At 39.2% G+C, this 26910-nt stretch overlaps 1 protein-coding gene across 4 annotated transcripts in view; it reads right to left on the bottom strand.

The window, feature by feature from the left end:
- HDGFL3 (HDGF like 3) overlaps window positions 1-26910 on the bottom strand; it is a 102468-nt gene that overhangs the window by 45225 nt on the left and 30333 nt on the right. For all 4 annotated transcript variants that reach the window (XR_002726774.2, XM_023194325.2, XM_023194324.2 and 1 more), the window contains exon 2: window positions 2808-2884. Coding sequence is in view for 3 of the 4 variants with exons in the window: in XM_023194325.2 (XP_023050093.1) it covers window positions 2808-2884 (77 nt within the window). In the remaining variant the exon portion in view is untranslated. The remainder of the gene's footprint in view (window positions 1-2807; window positions 2885-26910) is intronic.

Here is a 26910-nt window from a genome sequence, read left to right as displayed (position 1 = left end):
CAATTTTTGCTTTCTTTATTTTTATCTTGTCCCACTTTTGGATACCACTTTTGGATGTACGAGATGGATGTCTTCCTGCTACAGAGAACAGAAAGCATTCTTTTTATGAATAAATGATACATTTTTACTAGCATTCCACAAGAATGACTTTAACTGACAACCGGCCTCTTGCTACTGCTGGCAAGAGGGAGCCTGAATGAACTATTCTAAAACAAGCTGTAATTTTTTGATAAACAACCCTGTTTTTTCTGGATTACAGATGATTGTATAAATCAAATCCTCTCTCAATTGGTTAACTGCATGTTTTAAAATTTTTTAAGCGTAGAAAAGAAAATACATTTTTTCAAAGCTAAATGCACTGAGGATGATATATTTTTCCATGTTAAGGATTCCTTGAAAATTGTCTAGACTAAAACTACTGGGTTTATGTTATACCAAGTGGAAGAACTTGGGGTTCCAGTCACCTATCTCAGAATTAGAAAAGATTCAAAGTCATGTTCTGAGGAAAATTCTGGTCCTGCCTAGGGTACTCCTTTAGCTGAACCAAACATAGCCTTCTTGTTAAGCTCATATCACTTTTCACATACCTCCCCTGCATCATTTAACTGATTTTAATTTAATCAACAGCTATTTTTTAAATACCTACCATGGGCCAGGCACTGTGTTAAGCACTGTGTAAGTAAGAGGAAGAAACACTGACATAATTTCTGCCTTTGGAGAGGGTGAACATTCATACTTGCTATGGCAAGTATAATCTCAGGTTCACGGACGCCCAATACTTAGTAAACTAAGCTCAACAGAACCAATGTTATGACAGGTTTTTTGAAGTTCATTCTCCCCAGGTATTTTTAAATCTGCCTCTGGATGATCAAACCAGCAAAAAATCACATATGGACTACAGTACAACCAGATCACTTGGAGATGGGTTCTAAAAAAATCAAACCAATGGTACAAAAACAAAATGGGAAGGGAGGAAATAAGGAAAACGCAAAAATATGCATCATAGAGCCCTATGCATTTATTATAGGTAAAACTTATTTCTAAGCTTTCTAGAAACCTAAGGAGGAAAACATGATCAGTTGCATAGCCCATAATGTCTATTACATAAAAATAATATAAAAGTAAATAAAACTTCCTGAAAGAAACTACAATTATTTCTCATATGAAAAAAAATTTGTCTTGAGAGGCTTCTCCTGACTCTCTTTCAAGACAAGAATGAGGAAGATGTTGGGTGGCAGAGACAACAAGCTAAGAAAGTTCATGCTAGGCTCTACTAACATTCAGATGAATATAAGTGATGACCCTGAATTTGAAGACTTTAAAATTTTGTGACAGTTTTTAGCTTTTCTCCACATTTCCAATTTCTGTTCCATTTGTTTTCTTGTTGTAAATAACCATATCCATTCCCAGTGTGTCAAAGATTGCCAACTATTCCACAGTATTCATGCTCTTCTTTTTTCCTATACTAGATAAAGCAGGGTACAGAGTTGCCCAGCTAGAGACAATTTCTCAGCTTTCCTTGTAGCTAGATGTGGCCACATGACCAAGTTCTTGTCACTGGAATGAATGCAAGTGTAAATGATATACAGTAAGTCCACACTTAACGTCGATAGGTTTTTGGAAACTGTGACAACACTGAACAAAAAGATGTTAGTTGACAGCCTGCTGTCTGATGTTTCTTTTAAAGTCACAGTTTCCAGGAATCGATCCACTTAAGTGAAGACCTACTGTATGTAACTTCCTTGTCATTTCCTTACAAGGATCTACTTGTTCTTCACCTCTTCTCTTTCCTCCTTCCCACTGCCTGCAAGATGCACATGTATTGCTGAGCCAGTTTTTTTTTGGTTTGTTTGTTTTAGCACTCAATGACATGACAAGAAAACAGAAGCAGCTCGGGTCCCTAGAGCAAAGTAGTCTACCCACCCCAATCTACCTGCCTACCTCTGAATTATTTCAAAAGAAAGAAATAAACTTCTATATTATTTGAGACATTGTATTTCTAGGTTCCTTTATTACATCAGTGTAGTCTGTACACCAACAAATACAGTTAGAAAACCTAAAAAAGGTGGTATATTTCCTTGAGGGCCCAACAAGGTGAAAGAGCCTGAGAGAACATAACTTTGTTCTCTGAAACATGAATGGAAAAAATTTCTCTGGAAGGGAAATATATAAGAGCAACACAAGAAATTACTGGGAGTGGTATAGAAACCACTCTAGGACTTAAAAGTGTCCTAGAGGAGACTTCTGGGCGATGACCAACATTTAAGCAGAAACACAAATGATACTCAAAAGCAAAGATATGCTTTTAGTCATAAAGACTTCTATCACGAAAACTATTTACATTAAGAAAAATACATTAAGTCGGCCGGGCGCGGTGGCTCAAGCCTGTAATCCCAGCACTTTGGGAGGCCGAGGCGGGCGGATCACGAGGTCAGGAGATCAAGACCATCCTGGCAAACACGGTGAAACCCTGTCTCTACTAAAAAATACAAAAAAATTAGCCGGGCGAGGTGGCAGGCGCCTGTAGTCCCAGCTTCTAGGGAGGCTGAGGCAGGAGAATGGCGTGAACCCAGGAGGCGGCGGAGCTTGCAGTGAGCCGAGATTGTGCCACTGCACTCCAGCCTGGGCGACAGAGCGAGACTCCGTCTCAAAAAAAAAAAAAAAAAAAGAAAAATACATTAAGTCTGGTAATTTTATATAATTGATTATAATGATTTTAACAAGATGTACGATGTCAGAGATCATCCATAACAATGTAGCATAGCAGAGTCAAGTTAGAGCTGTTGAAACTATTTTTGCTAACTTACGTTTCATGGGTGCCAAAAAAGAAGATAGGATACTTGTTTGCTGGAGGCTTCACAGCTCCCTCTGGGAGTTCATCAATCTATGAAAGATAAATTTAGTTACTGAGTGAGTGGTTACCATAAATACAATGTGAGCATTGTTCTGATAATTTACTGCTAATTTCAAAATAAAATCAATCAAAACTCAAATAGTTTTTTAGAACTTTAAAAAATGATTCTAAAGTTCCTATTTGGCCCACCACACGGAAGTCAACTCTAGGAATGGATTACAACCATTATAATAATTTACAAGCAGGAGTGAAAACTACTCATTTCCTTTGACTCAACAGAATCACTCCGGGGAATCTGTCCTAGTGAAAAATTACAGTAACAACAACAACAAAAAGAACATAAAAAGATGTACTTCTTTTGAGTAATGGTGAGTACATATACATCCCTAGAAACATAAATAATGCATAACAGAATTACAAAAATTTAACTTGACTAACCATTATGCAGTCATTAAAAGACATCATCTCTTGCCTGGACTACTACAGGTCTCTCCTCCCACCCATTTAAAGTGGAATTCCCTTTGAAGATGCACATCTGATTATGTCACTTCCTTACTTCAAATCTGTCTATAGCTTCTCATTGCTTACAGCATTCCTAGCTGTACATCTGACTTACTTATGGAGCTTTAAAAAAATAAAGATATGGCCAGGCGTGGTGGCTCACGCCTGTAATCCCAGTACTTTGGGGGACCAAGGTGGGCGGATCACGAGGTCAGGAGATCGAGACCATTCTGGTTAACACAGTGAAACCCCATCTCTACTACAAATACAAAAAAATAGCCAGGCGTGGTGGCGAGTGCCTGTAGTCCCAGCTACTTGAGAGGCTGAGACAGGAGAATGGTGTGAACCCGGGAGGTGGAGCTTGCAGTGAGCCGAGATCATGCCACTGCACTCCAGCCTGGGCAACAGAGTGAGACTCCATCTCAAAAAAAATATATATATATATAAATAAATAAATAACCCTTCCTCAGATATACCAATTCTTACTTACAGCTGAGGTTGAGAATCTCTGATAGGCTAAAGTCAAAATTCCTCAGAACAGTATATAATTACACATACATTATTCCTTAGAATGTTTCAAGAAACAGTTTTGACCAGTCTAAACTCCTGTCACTTTTCGCTCCTCATGCCATGATTCGGCAGTGTGAAACTGCATGGAGTTGTTTATGAGCATGCTATTTTCTTTCATGTAGCCTTCTCTGATGGTTGAACTTCTCATCTTTCAGACATATAATGTTCAATTACAAAAGTGAGTATTTACAAGAAGAAAATAAACCACAAAAAAACTGCCAGAACTTTTCTTCTGAGATTGTCATCAGGCAAGTTCCCAGAAATGCTTACACAGAAATGCTTTCTGGTTTATACCCCAGCTTCCCCTCTCTACCTCAATCATGACAACTCACAGCATTCACAGGCGTCTAGCAAGTGGGGAACCCTGAAATTTAAGTTTCATTAGCTTCATGGTAAATCCATCTCTGCATGTCACTCAAAGCAGGATCTATGTACAAGTCCTGGGTACAACTCTGTCACTTATTGGCTGTGTGATCTTGGGCCAGTCACTCAACTGCAGTTTCTTTGTATCTTCACATGTAACTACTGCCATTCATCATATAGGGTTGCTGTGAGCAAATGAATGGTGGTTTAGAATCTCTAGCACATACCAGCTGCTTAATAAATGACAGGTAGTTGTTAACTGTTGTTATTAGCTATCAGAGCCCCTAGAGAAAGAGCAGCTCTCCCCATGTGGCTTAAAAAACCCTCCACTACCCGCCTCTTATCGACTGACTTCTCTGACTTTCCCCCGTTGTTCCTGTCTGCCCTGTGAAGCCACATGACATGTCTGTGTGCAGACACATTTTAAAAGTCACTTCTTTTGGGAAGCCTTACCACACTGCCCATTGTGGAACTTACTGTTTCACTGCTGTAACTGCTGAATTCTGTATATGCTTCTATTGTTGAACTTTTTACCTAGTGCTACTCTATTTCCAATTTATTCTTCTTCACTAGACTATGAAATTCTTGAATGTGGGAGCCACGTCTTACTAAAAAGTCTGTCCCTACTATCTAGCACAATATCTGGCACGTAGTGATTTTTAATCTTTGTTTTCACAATGATAAAAGTTGCTCTAGGTGAGTCAGTGCATGAGTAGTGAGAAGATGTGAATGCCTAGAACATTACTGTATACCACTGTAGACTTATAAGCACCATAGACTTATGCTAAATTTATAAAAATAATCCTTCTTGAATAAATAATTAACCTTAGCTTACTGATTTTTTTATAATACTACACACACACACACACACACACACACATGCTTGGTGACTTGGAAATGATCTGTATGTGCCATTGCTGGGTGCCCCACCCTGCTCCCCTGAGATCTTGGTGCAGTGGGCCTCTCTGCTCAGGCAGATCTCTAGGCAATCAGAGTACCAGCTTGCCTGGATCACCAGCCTGAGTCACTCCACCCCTCCTGTGCAGAGATTCTGGTGTAGGACGGCCTTCTCTACTCCACACCCAGGCAGATCTCCAGGTATCGGGAGCACCCACTCACCTGGATTAGCAGTCTGATCCAACCTACCATTCCTGAGCAGAGATCCTGGTGCAGGGAGGCCCTCTCTGTTCCATGCCCAGACAGATCTCCAGGCACTCGAAGCACCAGCTTGCCTGAATCAGCAGCCTGAGTTGCCCCATCCCTCCTGTGCAGAGATTGTGGTGCAGGGGGCCCTCTCTGTTTCATACCCAGGCAGATCTCCAGGCATCTGGAACACCCATTCCCCTGGATTAGGCATTTAGGCCACCCTCAATTCCTGGGCAGAGAACTTGGGGCTGAGGAGGCTTCCCAGCTCCATGCCTAGGCATACCTCTGGGTGCTTGGTGGCTGCCCGCTGGATTCTCCCTCTGTACTGGTGCTTGTGCCTGCCATTAGGGGACCTACCTGGTCCAGCCCCACCCTTCATGACCCTCCCACAGTGGTCTGAGGGAGCTCAGACCATTGTGCATTCCACAACTCAGTCCATTGCCTGAGGCAACAGAGAGCTTCCACCAGCAAACAAGGATCAAGTATATACCCAGCCATGTTGACTGCAGCCGGCTCTTACTTGTAAGTGCCATCTACAGGCTTGTAAGTCAAACTGCATAGCCCAATGTAAAACCCACCAAAAGAAGTGCATAGGGCTATAAAATCAAAGCCAAAAAACCCTACCCAGCATACTCTACAGTCATACTCCTTAGGGGATAAAATGGAAAGGGAAAGAAAATAATAACATAATCGACAAAGAAAGAAAAAGAAAAAAATCCTACCCACACGAAAATAATTACAAAAACCAGAAGTGCCAGCATTTCCAGATGAGAAAGAACGAGTGCAAGAATTCTAGCACCATGAGAAAAAGCTGAATGTAATGATACTACCAAAGGACAAAGGTCCCTAACCAAAATGGAAACTTAGGAATGACAGAAAAAGAATTCAAAGCATGGACTGTAAAGAAACTCAATGAGATCCAAGACAAGGTTGAAAATAACATAAAGAAACTTCTAAAACAATCCAGGAAATGAAAAAAGAGATAAATAACTTACACATCAGAGCTTCTGGAATTAAAACAAAAAGAATTTCAAAATACAATTGAAAGCTTTCGAAACAGACTGACTAGAGCTGGGCACGGTGACTCACACCTGTAATCCCAGCACTTTGGGGGGCCAAAGTGGGCAGATCACGAGGTCAGGAGATCAAAACCATTCTGGCTAACACAGTAAAACCACGTCTCTACTAAAAATACAAAAAATTAGCCAGGCGTGGTGGTGGGCACCTGTAGTCCCAGCTACTCGGGAGGCTGAGGCAGGAGAATGGCATGAACTTGGGAGGCAGAGCTTACAGTGAGCTGAGATCGGGCCACTGCACTACAGCCTGGATGACAGAGCAAGAATCCGTCTCAAAAAAAAAAAAAAAGAAAAAGAAAAAGAAAAAGAAATAAACTGACCAAGCAGACCAAAGAATTTCAGAGCTTTGAAGACTGGTCTTTTGAACTAGCCCAGGCAGACAAAAATAAAGAAAAAATAATTATAAAAAATGAACAGTCTTTGAGAAATACGGAATTATATAAAATGACTAAACCTATGAATTACTGATACTCCTAAGAGAGAATAAGAAAAAGGGAACAACCAGGAAAATATATTTGAGGAAATAATTCAATAAAATTTCCCAAATATTAGTAAAGAAGTAGACATGCAGATACAAGAAATCCAGAGAATACTGGTGAAATACTATACAAAATGAACATCACCAAGGCATACAGTCATTAAATTGTCCAACATCAACTCAAAGGAAAAACACTGAAGACAGCTAGAGAAAAAGGGCAGATTATGTAAAAAGGCAACCCCATCAGGCTAACAGCAGATGTCTCAGCAGAAACCTTAGAAGCCAGGAGAGACTGGTGGCCTATTTCCAGCATTCTAAAAAGAAAATAAATTCCAAACAAGAATTTCATATCCTCCCAAACTAAATTTCATGAGCAGAAATAAAGGAGAAATAAAATATTTTCCAGAGGCCGGGTGTGGTGGCTCACGCCTGTAATCCTAGCACTTTGGGAGGCCGAGGCAGGCAGATCACAAGGTCAGGAGATTGAGACCATCCTGGCTAACATTGTGAAGCTCCAGTTCTACTAAAAATACAAAAAATTAGCTGGGTGCAGTGGCGGGCGCCTGTAGTCCCAGCTACTCGAGAGGCTGAGGCAGGAGAACGGCGTGAACCCGGGAGGCGGAGCTTGCAGTGAGTGGAGATCGCACCACTGCACTCCAGCCTGGGCGACAGAGTGAGACTCCATGTCCAAAAAAAATATATATATATATATATATTCCAGATAAACAAGTGCTAAAGGAATTCGTTACTACTAGAGCAGCCTTAGAAGAGATCCTTAAGGAAGTTCTAAACATGGAAACAAAATAATACCTGTTACCAGAAAAACACACTTGGGTACATAGCCTGCAGACCCTATAAAGAAACCACACAATAGAAAGTACAAAACAACTATATTAGTCTGTTCCCACATTGCTATAAAGAACCACCCGAGACAGGGTAATTTATAAAGAAAAGTGGTTTAACCAGCTCATGGTTCTGCAGGCTGTACAGCAAGCATGGCTGCAGGGGGCTTACAATGCCTCAGGAAACTTACCATCATGGTGGAAGGTGAAGAGGAAGGAGGCACATCTTACATGTTCAGAGCAGGAGCAAGAGAGAAAAGGGGGAAGGTGCTACACACTTTTAAAGAAGATCTCATGAGAACTCACTCACTATCACAAGAACAGCAAAGAGGAAATCTAACCCCATGATCCAATTACCTCCCACCAGGCCCCTCCTCCAACACTGGAATTATAATATGACATGAGATATGGGCAGGGACACAAATCAAACCATATCAGCAACGAACAACTTCATGATATAATCAAAACCTTGCATATCAAGATTAACAATGAATGTAAATGGTCTAAATGCCCCTCTTAAAAGGCACAGAGTGGCAAGCTGGATAAGAAAACAAGACTTATCTGTCACCTGTCTTCAAGAGACCCATTTTAGATGTAACGACACCCATAAGCTCAAACTAAAAGTTTGGAAAAAGATCTACCATGTAAATGGAAAATATAAAACAGCAGGAGTTGCTATACTTAGATAAAACAGACTTTACATCAACAACAGTTAAAAAAAAAAAAAAGGACAAAGAAGGCCAAGTGCGATGGCTCACGCCTGTAATCTCAACACTTTGACAGGCCGAGGCAGAGGGATCACCTGAGGTCAGGAGTTTGAGACCAGCCTGGCCAACATGGTGAAACACAGTCTCTACTAAAAATACAAAACAATTAGCTGGTGTGGTGGCAGACACCTGTAATCCCAGCTATCTGGGAGGCTGAGGCAGGAGAATTGCTTGAGCCCAGGAGGCAGAGGTTGCAGTGAGCCGAGATTGCACCACTGCACCTCTAGGCCTGGGTGGCAAAGTGAGACTCCATCTCAAGAAAAAAACAAAAAAAGTCCAAAGAAGGGCAGTACATCATGAAGAGTTCAATTCAACAAGAAGGTTTAACCATTCAAAATATGTACATGCCCAACATTGGAGCACCCAGATTCGTAAAATAAGAACTTCCAGACCAATGAAAAGATAGCCAGCCACACAATAACAGTGGGAGACTTCAACACCCCACTGTCAGCATGACAGCATTAGATAGATCATCAAGGTAGAAAACTAACAAAGAAATTCTGGATTTAAACTCAATAGACAACCACAGAATATTCATTCTTCTCATCTGCACACAGAACATACTCCAAGATAGACCACATTCTTGGCCATAAAGCAAGGCTCAACAAACTAAAAAATAAAAGATAAAAAATCATACTGGCCGGGTGCAGTGGCTCAAGCCTGTAATCCCAGCACTTTGGGAGGCCAAGATGGGCGGATCACGAGGTCAGGAGATCAAGACCATCCTGGCTAACATGGTGAAACCCTGTCTCTACTAACAAATACAAAAAACTAGCCAGGCGAGGTGGTAGGCACCTGTAGTCCCAGCTACTCGGAAGGCTGAGGCAGGAGAATGGCGTAAACCCGGGAGGCGGAGCTTGCAGTGAGCTGAGATCCGGCCACTGCACTCCAGCCTGGGCGACAGAGCGAGACTCCATCTCAAAAAAAAAAAAAAAAAAAAAAAAATCATACCAACCATACTCTCGGGCCACAGTGGAATAAAAACAGAAATCAATACCAAGAAGATCTCTCAAAACCGCAAAATTACATGGAAATTAAACAACTTGCTTCTGAATGACTTTTAGGTAAACAATGAAATCAAGGCAGAAATAAAATAATTATTTGAAATAAATAAAAACAGATGTAACATACCAAAATCTCAGGGATGATGCAAAAGCAGTGTTAAGAGGAAAGTTCATAGTGCAAAACACTAACCTCAAAATACCAGAAAGATCTCAAAATAATGATCTAATACCTTCCCCAGAGGAACTAGAAAAACAAGAACAAACCAACCCCAAAGCTAAAATAAGAAAAGAAATAACAAAATCAGAGTGGAACTGAACGAAATTGGATCCAAAAATCCATGCAAGGATCAATGAAACCAAAAGATGGTTCTTTGAAAGGATAAACAAGATCCACAGATTGTTAACGAGATTAACAAAGAAAAGAGAAGAGCCAAATAAGCACAATCAGAAGTGACATTATAACCAATTCCACAGAAATGCAAAAGATCCTCAGACTATTATGAGCATCTCTATGCACACAAACAAGAAAATCTAGAAGAAAGAGGTACATTCCTGGAAAGATTCAATCAGGAAGAAATTGAAACACTGAACAGACCAATACTGAATCCTTAAGTTGAATCAGCAATAAAAAACCTACCCCAAAAAAGTCTCAGACCAGATGGATTCACAGTCAAATTCTACCAGATGTACAGAGAAGAACTGTACCAATTCTATTGAAACTAATCACAGAAATTGAGGAGGGATGCCTCCCCAACTCATTGTACAAAGCCAGCATCATCCTAATACCAAAACCTGGCAAAGACACAACAAAAGGAAAAAACTACAGGCCAATATCCCGGATGAAAACAGATGCAAAAATCCTCAACAAAATACTAGCAAACAGAATTCAAAAAGTTAATCCACCACGACCAAGCAGGTTTCATTTCTGGGATGCAAGGTTGGTTCAACATAGAGAAATCAATAAATGTGATTCACCACATAAACAGAACTAAAAACAAAAGCCACGTGATCAACTCAAAAGACTCAGAAAACACTTTTGATAAAATCCCTTCATGATCAAAACCCTCATGAAACTAGGTATTGAAGGAACATACCTCAAAATAAGAGCCATATATGATAAACCCACAGCCAATATCATACCAAACAGGTAAAAACTGGAAGCATGCCCCTCGAGAATTGAACAAGACAAAGATGTCCACCTTCACCACTCCTATTCAACATAGTACTGGAATGCCAGCCAGAGCAATCAGGCAAGAGAAAGAAATTAAAGAAATAAGGCAAATAAGAAAAGAAGAAGTCAAAATTATCTCTCTTCACTGACGACAGAGTCTGTATCTTAAAAACCCTAGGCCAGGCTCACACCTGTAATCCCAGCACTTTGGGAGGCCGAGGAGGGAATGTAACTTGAGATCAGGAGTTAGAGACCAGTCTGGTCAACGTGCTGAAACCCTGTCTCTACTAAAAATATCAAATTTAGCTGGGAGTGGTGGCACGTGCCTGTAATCCCAGCTACTTGGGAGGCTGAGACACGAGAATCGCTTGAACCCGAGAGGCGAGGTTGCAGTGAGCCGAGATTGCACCACTGCACTCCAACCTGGGCGACAGAGCAAGAGTCCATCTTAAGACAAACAAACAAAAATCCCCAAAGACTGTCAAAAGGCTCCTGGTAATTGATAAGTGACGTCAGTAAAGTTTCTGGATACAAAATCAATGTACAAAAATCAGTAGAACTTCTATATACCAATAACATTCAAGCTGAGAGCCAAATCAAGAATGCAATCCTGTTGACAACAGCTGCACAAAAAATAACACACCTAGGAATACATCTAACCAAGGAGGTGAAAGATCTCTACAAGGAGAACTACAAACACTGCTAAAAGAAATCACAGATGACACAAACAAATGGAAAAATATTCCATGTTTCTGCACTGGAATAATCGATATTGTTCAAATGGCCAGACTGCCCAAAGCAATCTAAAGATTCAATGCTGTTCCTATCAAACTACCAAGATCATTTTTCACAGAACTAGAAAAAACTACTCTAAAATTCATATGGAACCAAAAAAGAACCTGAATAGCCAAAGCAATCCTCAGCAAAAAGAACAAAGCTGCGGGCATCTCATTACCTGACTTCAAACTATACTATAAGGTCACATTAACCAAAACAGCATGGTACTGGTATAAAAACAGACACATGGACCAATAGAATAGAAAAGAGAACCCAGAAATAAAGCCATATGCCTACAGCCATCTGATCTTTGACGAAGAGGACAAAAATAAGCAGTGGAGAAAACTCCCTATTTGATACGTGGTGCTGGGATAGCTGGCTAGCCAAATGCAGAAGAATGAAACTGGACCTGTAACTTTCACCATATAAAAAAACCTAACTCAAGATGAATTAAAGTTCTAAATGTAAGACCTCAAACTATAAGAATCCTAGAAGGAAACCTAAGAAATACCATTTTGGACACAGGCCTTGGGAAAGAATTTATGACTAAGTCCTTAAAAGCAATTGCAGCACAAACAAAAACTGACCAGTGGACCCAGTTAAACTAAAGAGCTGCACAGCAAAAGAAACTATCAACAGAGCAAACGGACAACCTACAGAATGTGAGAATATATCTGCAAACTATGCATCTAACAAAGGTGTAATATCCAGAATCTATAAGAAAATTAAACAATTCAACAAGCAAAAAAACAAATAATCTCATTAAAAATGGGCAAAATACATGAAGAAACACTTCTCAAAAGAAGACATACAAGTCAAGAAACATGAAAAAACTCAACGTCATTAATCATCAGAGAAATGCAAATCAAAACCACAACGAGAAACTATCTCACACCAGTCATAATGGCTACTATTTTTTTTTAAAATTATACTTTAACTTCTAGGGTACATGTGCAGAATGTGCAGGTTTGTTACGTATGTATACATGTGTCATGTTGGTGTGCTGCACCCATTAACTTGTCATTTACATTAGGTATATCTCCTAATGCTACGCCTCCCCCTCCCCCTCCCCCATAATAGCTACTATTAAAAAATTAAAAAGAAACGGATGCTGGTGAGGTTGTGTAGAAAACAATGTTTACACACTGTTGGTGGGACTGTAAATTAGTTTAGCCACTGTGGAAAGCAGTTTGGAGATTTCTCAAAGAACTTACGAATAGAACTACCATTTGACCCAGCAATCCCATTACTGTGTATATATCCAAAAGAAAACAAATTGTTCTACCAAAAAGATACCTGCTCCCGCATGTTCATAGCAGCACTATTTATAATAGTAAAGATATGGAATCAACCTAGGTGCCCATCAGTGGTAGAATAAAATGTGGTACATATGCACCAAGGAATACTACATAGTCATACAAAAGAACAAAATCATGTCCTTTGCAGCAACATGGATGCAGCTGGAGGCCATTATTTTAAGCAAATTAATGCAGGAATGAAAAACAAAATACTGCATGTTCTTACTTGTAAGTGGGAGCTAAGTAATGAGTATGCATGGATGCAAAGAGAACAGTAGACACTGTGGACTCCAAAAGGGGATGGGAGGGAGGGGGGACAAAGGTTGAAAAACTAACTGTTGGATCCCTGGGTAATGGGATCATTCATACCTAATACCTCAGCATAACACAATACACCCAGATAACAAACCTGCATGTTTCCCTGAATCCAAAATAAAAGTTGAAAATAAAATTAAAAGAAAAAAAGAACACTGTATGAACCTGGTGGTTTCCTCTTTTTAAGTATCTCCCGTTTTCTCCTCATCCATGGCAATTTAAATTTATCACCAAAATACTAAAGTAATTCTCTCAAAGGTCACCAGTAAATTCAATGCTTATAAATAAAGGGGCTAGACCGAGACAGACAGAAGTTGGTTCTCTCTTGCCCTTTTGCCTTTGGCCATGTAACGATACACCAAGAAGGCCCTCACAAGACACCAGTGCCTTCCTCTTGGACTTCTCAGCCTTTAGCACTGTGAAGAAATAAATTTCACAATTCATCCTTGAACAACAGAGATTGGGGCACTGACCTCCTGCACAGTTGAAAATCATATGTAACTTTTTACTCCCCCAAAACTTAATTACTAATAGCCTACGAAGCCTTACCAATAACATAAACAGTATATTAACACATATTTTATATATGTATTATATATTATTACAGTAAAGTAAGCTAGAGAATAAATGTTACTAAGAAAATCACAGGCCAGGTGTGGTGGCTCACACCTGTAATCCCAGCACTTTGGGAGGCCGAGGTGGGTGGATCACCTGAGGTCAGGAGCTTAACAACAGCCTGGCCAACATGATGAAACTCTGTCTCTACTAAAAATACAAAAACTCATGCCTGTAATCCCAGCTACTCAGAAGGCTGAGGCAGGAGAATCGCTTGAACCCAGGAGGCAGAGGTTGCAGTGAGCTGAGATTGCACCACTGCACTCCAGCCTGGGTGACAGAGTAATAAAGACTCCAGCTCAAAAAAAAAAAAAAAAAAAGAAAAGAAAAGAAAAGAAAATAAACTATATTTACTCTTCATCAAGCAGGAAAGGATCATCAAAAAGGAATTCATCTTTGTAGTCTTCACAATGAGTAGACTGAGGAGGAGTAAAAGAAGGGGTTGTCTTGCTGTCTCAGGAGTGGCAGAGGTGGAAGAAAATTCACGAAGTGGACCCACTAACTTCCATCCCATGTTGTTCAAGAGTCAGCTGTATTGTTTCATGTATTTTGTCGTGGCAAAACAAAACAGCCTAAAACAAACCCTTATCATTCTGGACAACTTTCTCCTCTCTTGGTTTCCACAGTACTACAGATGGTTTCTGACTTAAAATGGTTTGACTTAAAATTTTTCAACTTTATAATGTTGCTAAATTCGTACACATTTAGTAGAAACAATACTTCAAATACCCTTATGACCATTCTATTTCTTGCTTTCAGCACAGTATTCAATAAATTACATGAGATACTCAACACTGTTATAAAATAGGCTTTGTGTTAGATGATTTTGCCCAGCTGTAGGCTAATGTAAGTGTTCTCAGCACATTTAAGGCAGGCTAGGCTAAGCTATAAAGTTTGGTAGTTTAGATGTATTAAAAGCATTTTTGACTTAAAATATTTTCAACTTAAGATGGGTTTATCAGGACATAATCCCTCGTAAGTTGAGGAACATCTGTACTCTTGTCTGGTTCTCTTATTTTCTAACTACTTTTACCAATATGTTTCTCTGGTTTTTCTCCTTCTAAGTCTAGTGATTTTGAATGTTTCTCTAGGTTTCATTTCCAGGATCTCATCTACTCTGAAATTATGTTCTCTTTCCAAGAAACCCCATTTACTTAAATGATTTTAACTTTGCCATTATTTTTATGGACTCCCAAATCTACCTCTAGCCTCAAATTTTCCTTTGAACTCTAGGGATGAAATGAGAAACATGTAAAAACCATCTCCTTTACACTTACAGTTTAAGCAGTAAGAAAAAGGCTGTGGTATCCATTCTCTTGAAGTCTGCAGGCCTTCTTAAGTAACATACGGTAACAGCCTGAGGATTACTGTACCATCCCAAATTCATCTTTGAACTGAATGAACCATCTGTCACAGAGCAAAGATGCTCTGGTGTACTAAGCAAAGATGGACTTTGAGTCTAGAAACTTATTATTAAAGTAAGCCTACTTTTGATTTAAATTGTGATACCAAAGGTATCACTCAATCTCTTTGGGCCTTGAGTTTCAAATCTGTAAAATTAGATGACTGGATCAGGTAACCTCTAGATTTCCTTCAAGTCCTGAAATTCCATGGCTTGTCTACAACTGAATTAATTTCATCTGAATCTGTTTTTCTTTCTACTTTAATTATTGTCATGCTCTGATCTTCTGAGTATTTTCTCGAGTTCCACACTCAGCTGTTCCCTGAATCCTGTCAATTTAACCCCTGAAATGTCTCTCAAAGTGAGCACCATTCCCATTACTAAATTTAGTTCTCTATCAAGTTATCTTTTGGCAAGGCTATTGTAAGTTTTTCAAACTGTCCCCTTGTTCCCAGGATTTCCCATTACCTACTATAAAACTTCTGTAAAAACCTTGTATGTGTTACATTGAGTGCCACCCTAAAAAAAAAACAACTCAAAATGAATCCGAATATATATAAATTGTAGTAAAAATCACATGACATAAAATGTATCAACTTAACCATTTTTAAATGTATAGTTTGGTAGTATTAAGTATATTCACATTACTGTGAAACAGATCTCCAGAAAATGATTATGTTTTAAATGGCCAAAAACAAAACTTAAAGTGTAAATGTACATGGTTATGTGATAGGCACTGAATTACTAGTTGATAAAACATTATCACATCATGTACTTATTTTACTCTTGTGAGAAACAAAATGAAAGCTTTAAAACAATCTTTTAAAACTTCTTTCAAACAAAAACAACTTTTGGTTAAGCTCTTCCTCTGCTATAATGTTACGTAACTAATAATATCTACTGCAGAGGTTGCAAACTGGTGGCCCTCAAGCCATTTATGGCCTGAAAATATGTTTTGTTTGGCTCATACAGTGTTTTTAAACATTTGAATTAGTTACAAACACTCAAAAACTAGAAGGTTCACATTAAAATCCAGTTTAATGACTTCTGTGAAAAAAAATATGAAAATGGAAAAATCTAGCAACACTAAGCTCGCATTCCCACATGGTAACAATTAGCTGAAGATGGTCAACCACAGTTGCCCACTTTAGACAAAGAATGTGCTCTCAAGTTTGTCACACTCTCTACCACTCTCTCTGTAACACTGTGTCTTCTTTCCTTATTTATACAGTTTGCTTAGCCCCTTTGAGTATTCGAGTTTGTACCCTCGGAACAAATATTGTAAAAAACAGAAGCCAGCCTTGCCATTACGCTGGTTCTCTCATGAATTTAATGTTTTGACATGCACTCACTTCATATTTTTAGGAGTCCTGTTTTTAACTTTTTTGAAAATTATACTTTGACAACTTTGGAAATACACCAAGATGTTCAAGTATCTACATCTTTAAGTGACTTAGAAAGACTTTCTAAGTCTTTCTAAGTCACTTAAAGTGTGCACCTCCCAGGCACAGTTTTTCTTGGCTTCTAGAGTGATTTATCAAGTGGCAACAGAACTTTTATTGACTTTGTTTCTCTACTATTTCTGTTTTATTGACTTTGTATTTTTACTTTTGTTCCGATATAACAAAACATTCACGGCTGGCCGGGCGTGGTGGCTCACGCCTGTAATCCCAGCACTTTGGAAGGCTGAGGTGGGCGGATCATGAGGTCAGGAGATCTAGACCCTCCTGGCTAACACGGTGAAACCCCGTCTCTACTAAAAAATACAAAAAATTAGCCAGGTGTGGTGGCGGGCACCTGTAGTCCCAGCTACTCAGGAGGCTGAGGCAGGAGAAAGGTGTGAACCCAGTGAGCCGAGATTGCGCCACTGTACTCCAGCCTGGCGACAGAGCAAGACTCCATCTCAAACAATAACAAAAGTTAAAACATTCACGGCTGAACACACAACACCCAACACTGGAAAGATGAGACAGATTCTTAGTCATGTTTGGTTCTGATTCTGGTTCTGCAAAGACAGTAAGTTTATTCCCTATAATGGGATGATAGGGACCTAATCTCTGTTGGATGCAGCGTGGCAAATAATCTGATATATTAGTCTTTTGGCCTGCAGAGGAATATGTCTTGCTTCAACAACTGGAAAGAAGAAAAGTCCTTTGAGATCTAGACTGCTATGTGTATCCTGTGTTTTCTTTCACTTGTAGATGAAGTTGCACACCTGAAAGTAAGCCTCAGTGTGTGACTGTACTTGAGAAAGCCTTCACCCCTCTTTGAGTTTGAAACATTGTCTTACCTCTGGAAAGAGTATTAACAAATTAGATATAAATCTCTTAAAGTAAAATAAAAGCTGTTTTTAATTGGTTTATAAACACTGGTAAGACTTAAGAAATCTAACATAAAATGAATGTAAGAATCCTCAGGAAATAAAAAACTGAATTTTGAATACTTAAAATGTGGTGGCATTTTTGTTGTTTGCTTGCTTTGCTCACTGCAGAGACATTAAGGGGATATACAGATTAGAAATTTAGGCTCTTCCCTTACAGCCTGCTAATCTGCAGCCCCATGGACTGGGGCCTGGGGGGAGGCAGCCTCATTTTCCATAGAAAACTTATTCTCAGAGTTTCATCCCTGGACCTTCACCATCAGTGTCACTGAGACTCATTAGAAATGCTTATTCTCAGTCCAAAAAAAGGCTTATAGACTTTGGGGAAGAATCAGTGTTTTTAGGAGCCTCCAGGTGATTTTGATGCATATTATAAGAGTTTCATCCTCTTGCTGTGGTTCCTGTGGATAGGTTGCTTTCAATTTCTTGTAATTAACATGCATATCCTCAAACTCGGCAGGAGTTTTGCACTGAGACTGCAAAAATGCATCAGTGCAAGTTGGTATCCCCAAATCTTGAAAAAAAGTAAAATTTTTTCTATTTTTGAATGTCAATTTTCTATTTTTTGAAATAGATGTCAAATTTTCTATTTTTTATTAAAGGATAACTATATTAAATGTGGTATCCTTTTAAGAAAAACCCCTTCTCACAAAAACTACTAGAAGTTGTTGTTGTTGTTTGGAGACACAGTCTTGCTCTGTCGCCCAGGCTAGTGTGCAGTGGTGTGATCTCAGCTTCCCGGGTCCAAACGATTCTCCTGCCTCAGCCACCTGTGTAGTTGGGATTACAGGCACATGTCACTATGCCTGGCTAAATTTTTGTATTTTTAGTAGAAATGGGGTTTCACCATATTGGCCAGGCTGGTCTTTAACTCCTGACCTCAAGTGATCATCCACCTTGGCCTCCCAAAGTGCTGGGATTACACGCGTGAGCCATTTTGCATTTTTATATAAGAATCAAAATTCAAATAATCCAAGTGAATTCTTTAACAAATCAGACTGGTTTGATAAATTTTTTTTTTTTTTTTTTTTTGAGACGGAGTCTCGCTCTGTCGCCCAGGCTGGAGTGCAGTGGTGCGATCTCGGCTCACTACAAGCTCCGCCTCCCGGGTTCACGCCATTCTCCTGCCTCAGCCTCCCGAGTAGCTGGGACTACAGGTGCCCGCCATCTCGCCCGGCTAGTTTTTTGTATTTTTAGTAGAGACGGGGTTTCACCGTGTAGACCAGGATGGTCTCGATCTCCTGACCTCATGATCCATCCGTCTCGGCCTCCCAAAGTGCTGGGATTACAGGCTTGAGCCACCACGCCCGGCCAATTTTTGGTTTTAAAACACCTATTTGTCCTTGTCTGAATTTAATTGCCATGGAGTGTGTAATATAAACAAATGTTTTATTTTTTAAAATAAGATTTGGGTTGTTTGCCCATAAAGACACAAATAACATTTTAGAACTTCTTATACAGGGTACACTGTTAAGCTAGTATTACTTCCATTTAATGATTAAGAAAAATACAAACTTGAATTACAAAATATAAACTTCGAATTCTGACACACTTTTAAAAAATTTCAACAGTAACTATGTTCTGTAGTTTGTTAAACATAATTTCTAATATTCCTAGTTAACTTTAAGACCCTACACTAACATTAAGTCATGTTAATTAACAGATAATCTTTGCATATTTGAAGTTTTAAGATAGAAATATAAAAACATTGGTTGTCTGTGTGTGTGTATCTACTTTTAATTTTTATATTATGTAGTGGCTATTTTTGCACTTTAGGAAGATACAGAAAGGACGTGTAATATGTGTATTATGCGTGTCCATGAACTTTACTGGTTTGCTGCAACAATTTCATATGACATAATTTCTCAGTTACTTAAATCTGTGAAACAGAAACTAGTTGCTTTGGTTATTACAATTAACATGAAGATTGAGACAATATTAATAACAATAGTGGTACAGAAGTACAACTGCATATGCAAGATGAAGGATATTTTTTGTTTATTAATGGGAAAAGATTAGTTTTATTCATAAACTATCTGGGTTTCTTTCAAAATGTGCAAAAGGATAATGAAGGACAAAACCTGGATGAATACTGAAAGCTGTGAAGGTTTGTGAAAAGGAAAATTTATTTGCTTTGAACTATAATAACTACAAATAACAGTCCGAAAACACAGAATGAAATAGTTAAATTGCTGAAGTTGGCTCAGTTTTAATTAATTTCTTCGTAAGATTAAAAAGAGAAAGCTTCTGAATCTATTAATGTCAAATATTTGTTAATACAAAGCTAGAATTTTGTTTTCTGTGTTAAAATAACAAATTGGCCTTGGAGAATTCTGTCTGATCTTAAAAAGATACAGTAAGGGTTACTCTTCACCCTCTAAATAATCTAAGTAGCAGAGATGATCTATTTCACCAGAATAACCTCCTGAACTTTTGTGTTGACTCTTGTCATATACTCTTAAGTTTGTTTTTAAATAAACAAAAGTTCCTCACTTCTAGCCCAGGCAACATAGGCAGACCCCATCTCTGTAACAGCAGCAACAAAATTAGCCAGGTGTGGTGGTGCATGCCTGTGGTCCCAGATACATAGGAGGCTTTGGTGGGAGGGTTGTTTGAGCCCAGGAGGTCAAGGCTGCAGTGAGCCATGACTGCATTCCAGCCTGGGTGACAGAGTGAGACCCTGTCTCAAAAAATAAAAAAGTAAAACAATAAGTTCCTCACTTCTGACAGAGCTAGGTTTCTTTGAGAAAAATTGGGTTACCATTTTCTATGTCTATTTAAAGCATTATATTGTTGTTTCAATTAATTCATTATTTATTATTCTCAGATGTCTGTGCTCCTACCTTAAATCAGTGATCATATCTTCTCTGATAACTCTTCCAGTGTCACTGAGTTCACAATATTCATTGGGAAACGGATCAGGCTTAAGACTGTGGTGTAAGACCTAAAGCTTGATATTAGTTTTGCCTTGTTAGGAAAGCCTATTTGCAAGTTCTCCTCCCTACTCTTATCTATCTCCCATAGATAAAGACCCCTAGCAAAAAGCCCTCCTTATCAAAGAGAACAGGCACAGTTCCTACTTATCCCCAAGTAGCAGGCTTCAGTTTCCTGCCAGCCTGTAGAATTATTCAAATAAGCCAATAACATTCTCCTGTAGGAACCAGGTAGTACCCTACCCTCTTGACACTACAAAACCTGCTTCCCACAGCCCTTGGTGGGGCATTTTGTTTTGGAGTGCAATTCCCATGTGGCCCGTGTAGCATGCAGTGTCCTCTTCTCCTGAGTTGTGAGTATATGTAACTAATAAACTGTTGTCTGTCTCATCTGTCCAGTGTTGGGTGTTATGTATTCAGCCATCCCTATAACCATAGGGTGGGAATCGCTCCTTTACTAATAAATAGGAGGTGGTTAAAACAGATAGGTACCAACATGACGATAATCTAGGAAACAGAGGCAAGGAAATTCCACATGGCTCAAACTTCTATGTGTGGTAGTTTAGTGGTTTTGTTCATTGTAGGAATGGTAGTTGGAGGTGAGAAGTTCTAAGAGCCAGAGGGCTAGGCAAGGATACCAAGGCTCTCCATAGGCAAAGCCTCTTCTCTCGAAAGCTCTCATGGCCTACTTCCTTAGTCCAATCAAATCTCTGCTTAAATATCATCTCATCAGAGAGACTTCCTTTATAACCTAACTTGAAGTAGCACCTCTTCCCCTGTTATTCACTATTTCCTTATTCTGATGGATTTTTTTAGCATTTCTCTAACATTCAGTATATGTTTGTCTCTTGACATTAATCTCCATGAGGGGAACACTTGCTTTGTTCATCACTGTAGCACTACTGCCTAAAGCAGTACCTGACAAAATGGTAGGTGCACAGTATTTCTTGAATGCATGGTATTATAAGTCTAGTCCTATGGACCTGGCCAACTCTTTTTGTGTGAAGGAAAACAGAGAAAGGGAGAAAGTAAGTAGTGAAGCATAAGGATTGTCACTTGGGATGTGTGTGGCAGGGGGGCAGAGGGAGGTGGTGGGTGGAAATTCAAGACTACAGTTCAAACAGTAGATGCCAAACCTAGCCTCAGGAATTTGTTTCAGGATTCAGTAGTGGAAAAGGAGAAAAAAAAGTAAGGAAGACCAAAGTGTCCTGATTGCCTCTGGATATGACGATGCCCACATTTACACATAGAGGGAATCCATAATCCCTGCTGTGGTGGCGAACAGAAAGGAGAGTTGTGGAATAACGTTCAATAACAAATTACTAAGAAATTATTATGAGGTTATAGAATAAAGCAGTCTCTATGCATAAAAAAAGAGTATGAGAAGGGCAAGCAAACTTGTCTCTGAGCATGCCAATGAGAAGAATTTTTTGGGCTGGCTGACAAAAAATGCAGAGAAAAAGCATTTTAGCTATTGAAAAGTTTATGAGGTGTGGTAAATCAGAAAAGGGGAAAAAACCCCAAACTTGTGATGTTATAAAAATGGACTTGGATAAAGAGAAGTCTTCAAATCAGTCAACAAATTTATCATAGGGGCAGAAAAGGAAAGCACAGTATGAAAAAGGAAATGCATACAGGAGAAAGGGGAAAGAATTTTAAAAATATGAGTCTGTTTGGTTTAATAAACATGCAACTTATCAAATTTTTTTTTTTTTTTTTTTTTTTGAGACGGGGTCCCACTCTGCTGCCCAGGCTGGAATGGAGTGGCACGGTCTCAGCTCACTGCAACCTCTGCTTCCCAGGTTCAAGCGATTCTCCTGCTTTAACATCCTGAGTAGCTGGGCCTACAGGCACACACCACCATGCCCGGCTAATTTTAGTACAGACAGGGTTTTGTCATGTTGGCTAGGCTAGTCTCGAACTCCTGACCTCAAGTGATCCACCCATCTCGGCCTCCCAGAGTGCTGGGATTACAGGCATGAATCACCATGCCTGGTAATTTAATATTTGAAAAGAACACTGTTAAAAGAACTGCAATCATGATGATATGGAAACACCTTCCAAAATACTAGTTTGAAAAAAATGTATGAAATATCAGGCTGAATTATCTTCAAATATATAAAAACGACCATTTACTAGTGATAGAACAATTTTATAGCTACAGACATTTTTTCACTCAATAAAACCTTGAAAAACATTGTCATTTTAATCTTTAAAATAACTATAAATAATTTTGAGAGGTCATGATATACTTAGAACTTAGTGCTTTTAACTAAGTTGTATATAGGGGATGTACAGGGGATGTATGCAGGTTGTATAAAGGGGATGGGCCAGATGATTTGTTGAGGTCTCTCATTAGCATGTTACATTGCTGATTCTGGAGGAAGAATATATGTGGGGCATTAACTCAGTCTCACAGTATACCTGGGGAGAGGTGTGGTCTCTGACAACTGAAAAAACACAGCTCAAATAGTTAAAAGTGAGGCATTTTGATTTATGATCTTCATTTAAACCTCCAGGGTTTATCATTTTTCTTTTCTTAATTCTTGTAGTCATTTTTTTTTTTTTGAGATAGAGTCTCACTATGTTGCCTAGGCTGGAGTGCAGTGGTGTGATCTTGGCTTACTGCAGCCTCCGCCTCCCGGGTTCAAGTGATTCTCCTGCCTCAGCCTTCTGAGTAGCTGGGATTACAGACATGCGCCACCACGCCCAGCTAATTTTTGTATCTTTAGTAGAGACAGGGTTTCACCATGTTGGCCAGGCTGGTCTTGAACGCCTGACCCCAACTGATCTGCCTGCCTCAGTCTCCTGAAGTACTGGGATTACAGGCATAAGCCACCATGCCTGGCCCTTAGAGTCACATTTTAAATTGAGTTGTCTGATCTGGCTTATTCTCCCAATGCTGCACCCACCTCCTCCACAATCCCCCTTGGTCTTCAAAGCAATTGTCCACATAGATTCTATTTTGAACAGGCATAAAATAAAACACACTTGCTTTTAAGGTTTACTTTTACTTTTGTTGAGGTAAAACTTAAATGCAGTAAAATACACTGATCTTAAATGTATATTTCATTATTTGGTAATGTGGTAAATGCATATACCTATATAACCAATACCTAATCAAGTACAGAACATTTAAGTCATCTCAGACAGTTTCCCCGTACTCTCTACCAGATTATTTCCCATTTCTCACAGTCTTTTTATGGCCAGTCTTTAAAATTTCAGTCATTCTTGTAGGTGTGAAGTAGTATCTTCTGTGGATCTTTTAGCAAACTAAAGTGTTACAGTGCTTTATGTATTTACTCAAAATAAATGAAAGGGTGTGTCCACACAAAGATTTGTACAAGGATGTTCATAACAACTGTATTCATAATAGCCTAAATCTGGAAATAGACCAGGTGTCCTAATGAAAGTGGCCAAATCAACTATGGCATATTCATACAACGGAATACTACTAATATATACAATAACATGAATGAATCTTTAGAACACTATGCTAAATGAAAGAAGTCTTACACAAGAGTACATATTGGATGATTCCACTTACATTAAGTTCTAGAAAAGGAAAAGCAAATCTATGGTGAAAAAAATCTGATTACCTCTGGAGATTGGAAAGGGTATTAGAAAATTTTCTGGGGGTAATGGTAACATTTTATACAGGTCTCATGAAATTTAACACTTAAGATCTGTGCATTCACTGTATGTAAATTTTACCTCAAAAGTTTAAATAAATATTAAACTCTAGTTAATTATATGCATGCTGAAGTATTTAGGGATGGAGTAAATTAATGTATGCCAATTTACACTTTAAAATACATAAAAAATAAGATAGCTTGATGGATGAACACAGATTGTTAGATGGACAGAAATGTGATAAAACAAATTTAGCAAAATGCTAACTACAGAATCTAGGTCTTGGGTGTATGGGTGTTCACCGTCATATTCAACTTTTGTGCATATTTGAGTATTTTCAAAATAATACGTTGATACAAATAGAGAGGGAAGAGAGGATGAGTAGTGTAACGAATTGGCTATATCCTTTTCTCTTAAAATGTAAAGTCAACAGATATCATCTAGTCAACAAATAGGAGACTACTATGCTTCATTATAAGCTGAGGTTGATTTTTAAAATCCTGTACAGATTGAAACCACAGTAGCTACTGGGTACTATGTTTATTATCTGGGTGACAAAACAATCTGCACACCAAACCCCCATGACATGCAATTTATCCATGTAACCAACCTGCATGTGTACTCTGAACCTAAATGTTAAAAATTTTTTTAAACTGTCAAATTGCCAATTACTGGGAATGCACCAATTATACTCCAAAACATAATGTGTGAATCCCTATCTTCCTGTATCTTAACTCATAACATCTTCTTATTAATTTTTTACTTAGAGGCAGGGTCTTGCTCTGTTGCCTAGGCTGCCGCCTCAAACTCCTGAGGTCAACGGATCCTCCTGCCTCAGCCTCCTGAGTAGCTGGAACTATAGTCACACCAGCTTTTTTTTTTTTTTTTTTTTTTTGAGACAGGGTCTCACTCTACCCAGGATGGAGTGCAATGGCATGATCACAGCTCACTGCATCCTCAATCTCTTGGGCTCCAGCAATCCAGAGCCCAAGAGATTGAGCTCTGGATTGAGCAATCCTCAATCTCTCAGGCTCCAGCCTCCAGAGCAGAAAGGACTTAGAGGCACATGCCACCATGCCCAGCTAATTTTTGCATTTTTTATAGAGACAGGGTTTCATCATGTTGCCCAGTCTGGTCTCAAACTCCAGGGCTCAAATGATCCACCTGCCTCTCGGCCTCCCAAAGTGCTGGGATTACAGGTGTGAGCTCCTACGCCTGGCCCAATTTTGAAAATCTTATCTAAATTCACTATGTGAAAAATGTTTTAATTTACAATTTCTTAATTATAGATATTGAACATCTTTTCATACATTAGTAAGTTATTTGTATTGTTTTCTATAAACTGCTTTTTCACATCCAATATCCATTTTTTACTGGGTTGTGGTCTTTTATGTGTCTGGAAAAAGCATACACACACACACACACACATATACAGATCAGCCCTTTCTTCGTATGGTACAAATGTTTTTTATTTATCTTGACTTCATTTGTAAATTTTTGGTCAACAGAAATTGTTTTGTCTGTAAAGTTGTAACAGCAATTTTTCAGCTGGGCGCAGTGGCTCAAGCCTGTAATCCCAGCACTTTGGGAGGCCGAGACGGGTGGATCACCAGGTCAGGAGATCGAGACCATCCTGGCTAACACGGTGAAACCCCGTCTCTACTAAAAATACAAAAAACTAGCTGGGCGAGGTGGCGGGCGCCTGTAGTCCCAGCTACTCGGGAGGCTGAGGCAGGAGAATGGCGTAAACCCGGGAGGCGGAGCTTGCAGTGAGCTGAGATCCGGCCACTGCACTCCAGCCTGGGCGACAGAGCGAGACTCCGTCTCAAAAAAAAAAAAAAAACAGCAATTTTTCCCCTTTGTGGCTTACAGGTTTGTATCTTGCTTTAAAAAACCTTTCCTATTCCAAGATTATCAAATACTTCTCCCATATCTTTCTTAGCATCTGTGGTTTTAATAAATTCTTAAGATATAAATGTGTCTAATAATAGGTAGAGGGAAATGGGCACCCACATAAATGATTACTGGTAAATTGCCATAAACATTTAAGAAGTTGATATGACTGCATATATTATACAATTTAAAACATACATGCCACAGGGCCTAATAATTATATTTCTAGGGGAAAAATCTATCCTGCATAAAAGCATGAGTATATAAAGATAAACAAACCAAGACGTTCACTGAAGCTCTCTTGCCAAAAGACGAAACAACCCAAGGGCCATCAGTGTAGAAATGGTTGACTAAATTATGGTGCATACTATGGCATATCACACAGCCAAAATCTACATGTATTGACATGGAAAGCTAGTAATATATCAAGGACAGGCCAGGCGCAGTGCCTCAGGCCTGTAATCTCAGCACTTTGGGAGGATGAGGCAGGTGGATCACCTGAGGTCAGGGGTTGGAGACAAGCCTGTCCAACATGGTGAAACCCCGTCTCTACTAAAAATACAAAATTAGCCAGGCGTGGTGTAATCCCAGCTACTCAGGAGGCTGAGGCAGGAGAACTGCTTGAATCTGGGAGGCGGAGGTTGCAGTAAGCCAAGATTGCACCATTGCATTCCAGCCTGGGCAAAAAGGGCAAAACTCCATCTCAAAATAGTAATAATCATAAAAAAAACAAGGACAAGTAAAAACAGCAAACAGCAGAATAAAAAATGGTAATTCCATAAAACCGTGTATGTATGTATGGATGTTTATATAGGCATAGAAAAACAGGAAGGGTACACATCAGATTATTAATACCAGTTACCACAGTGGAGATAAATGGTAGTGTTATAAA

Source organism: Piliocolobus tephrosceles, chromosome 6, assembly GCF_002776525.5.
Source record: "Piliocolobus tephrosceles isolate RC106 chromosome 6, ASM277652v3, whole genome shotgun sequence".
Lineage (NCBI taxonomy): Eukaryota > Metazoa > Chordata > Mammalia > Primates > Cercopithecidae > Piliocolobus > Piliocolobus tephrosceles.
The sequence above is the reverse complement of the archived record's forward strand: the minus strand, read 5'-3'. Positions and strand labels throughout refer to the sequence as shown.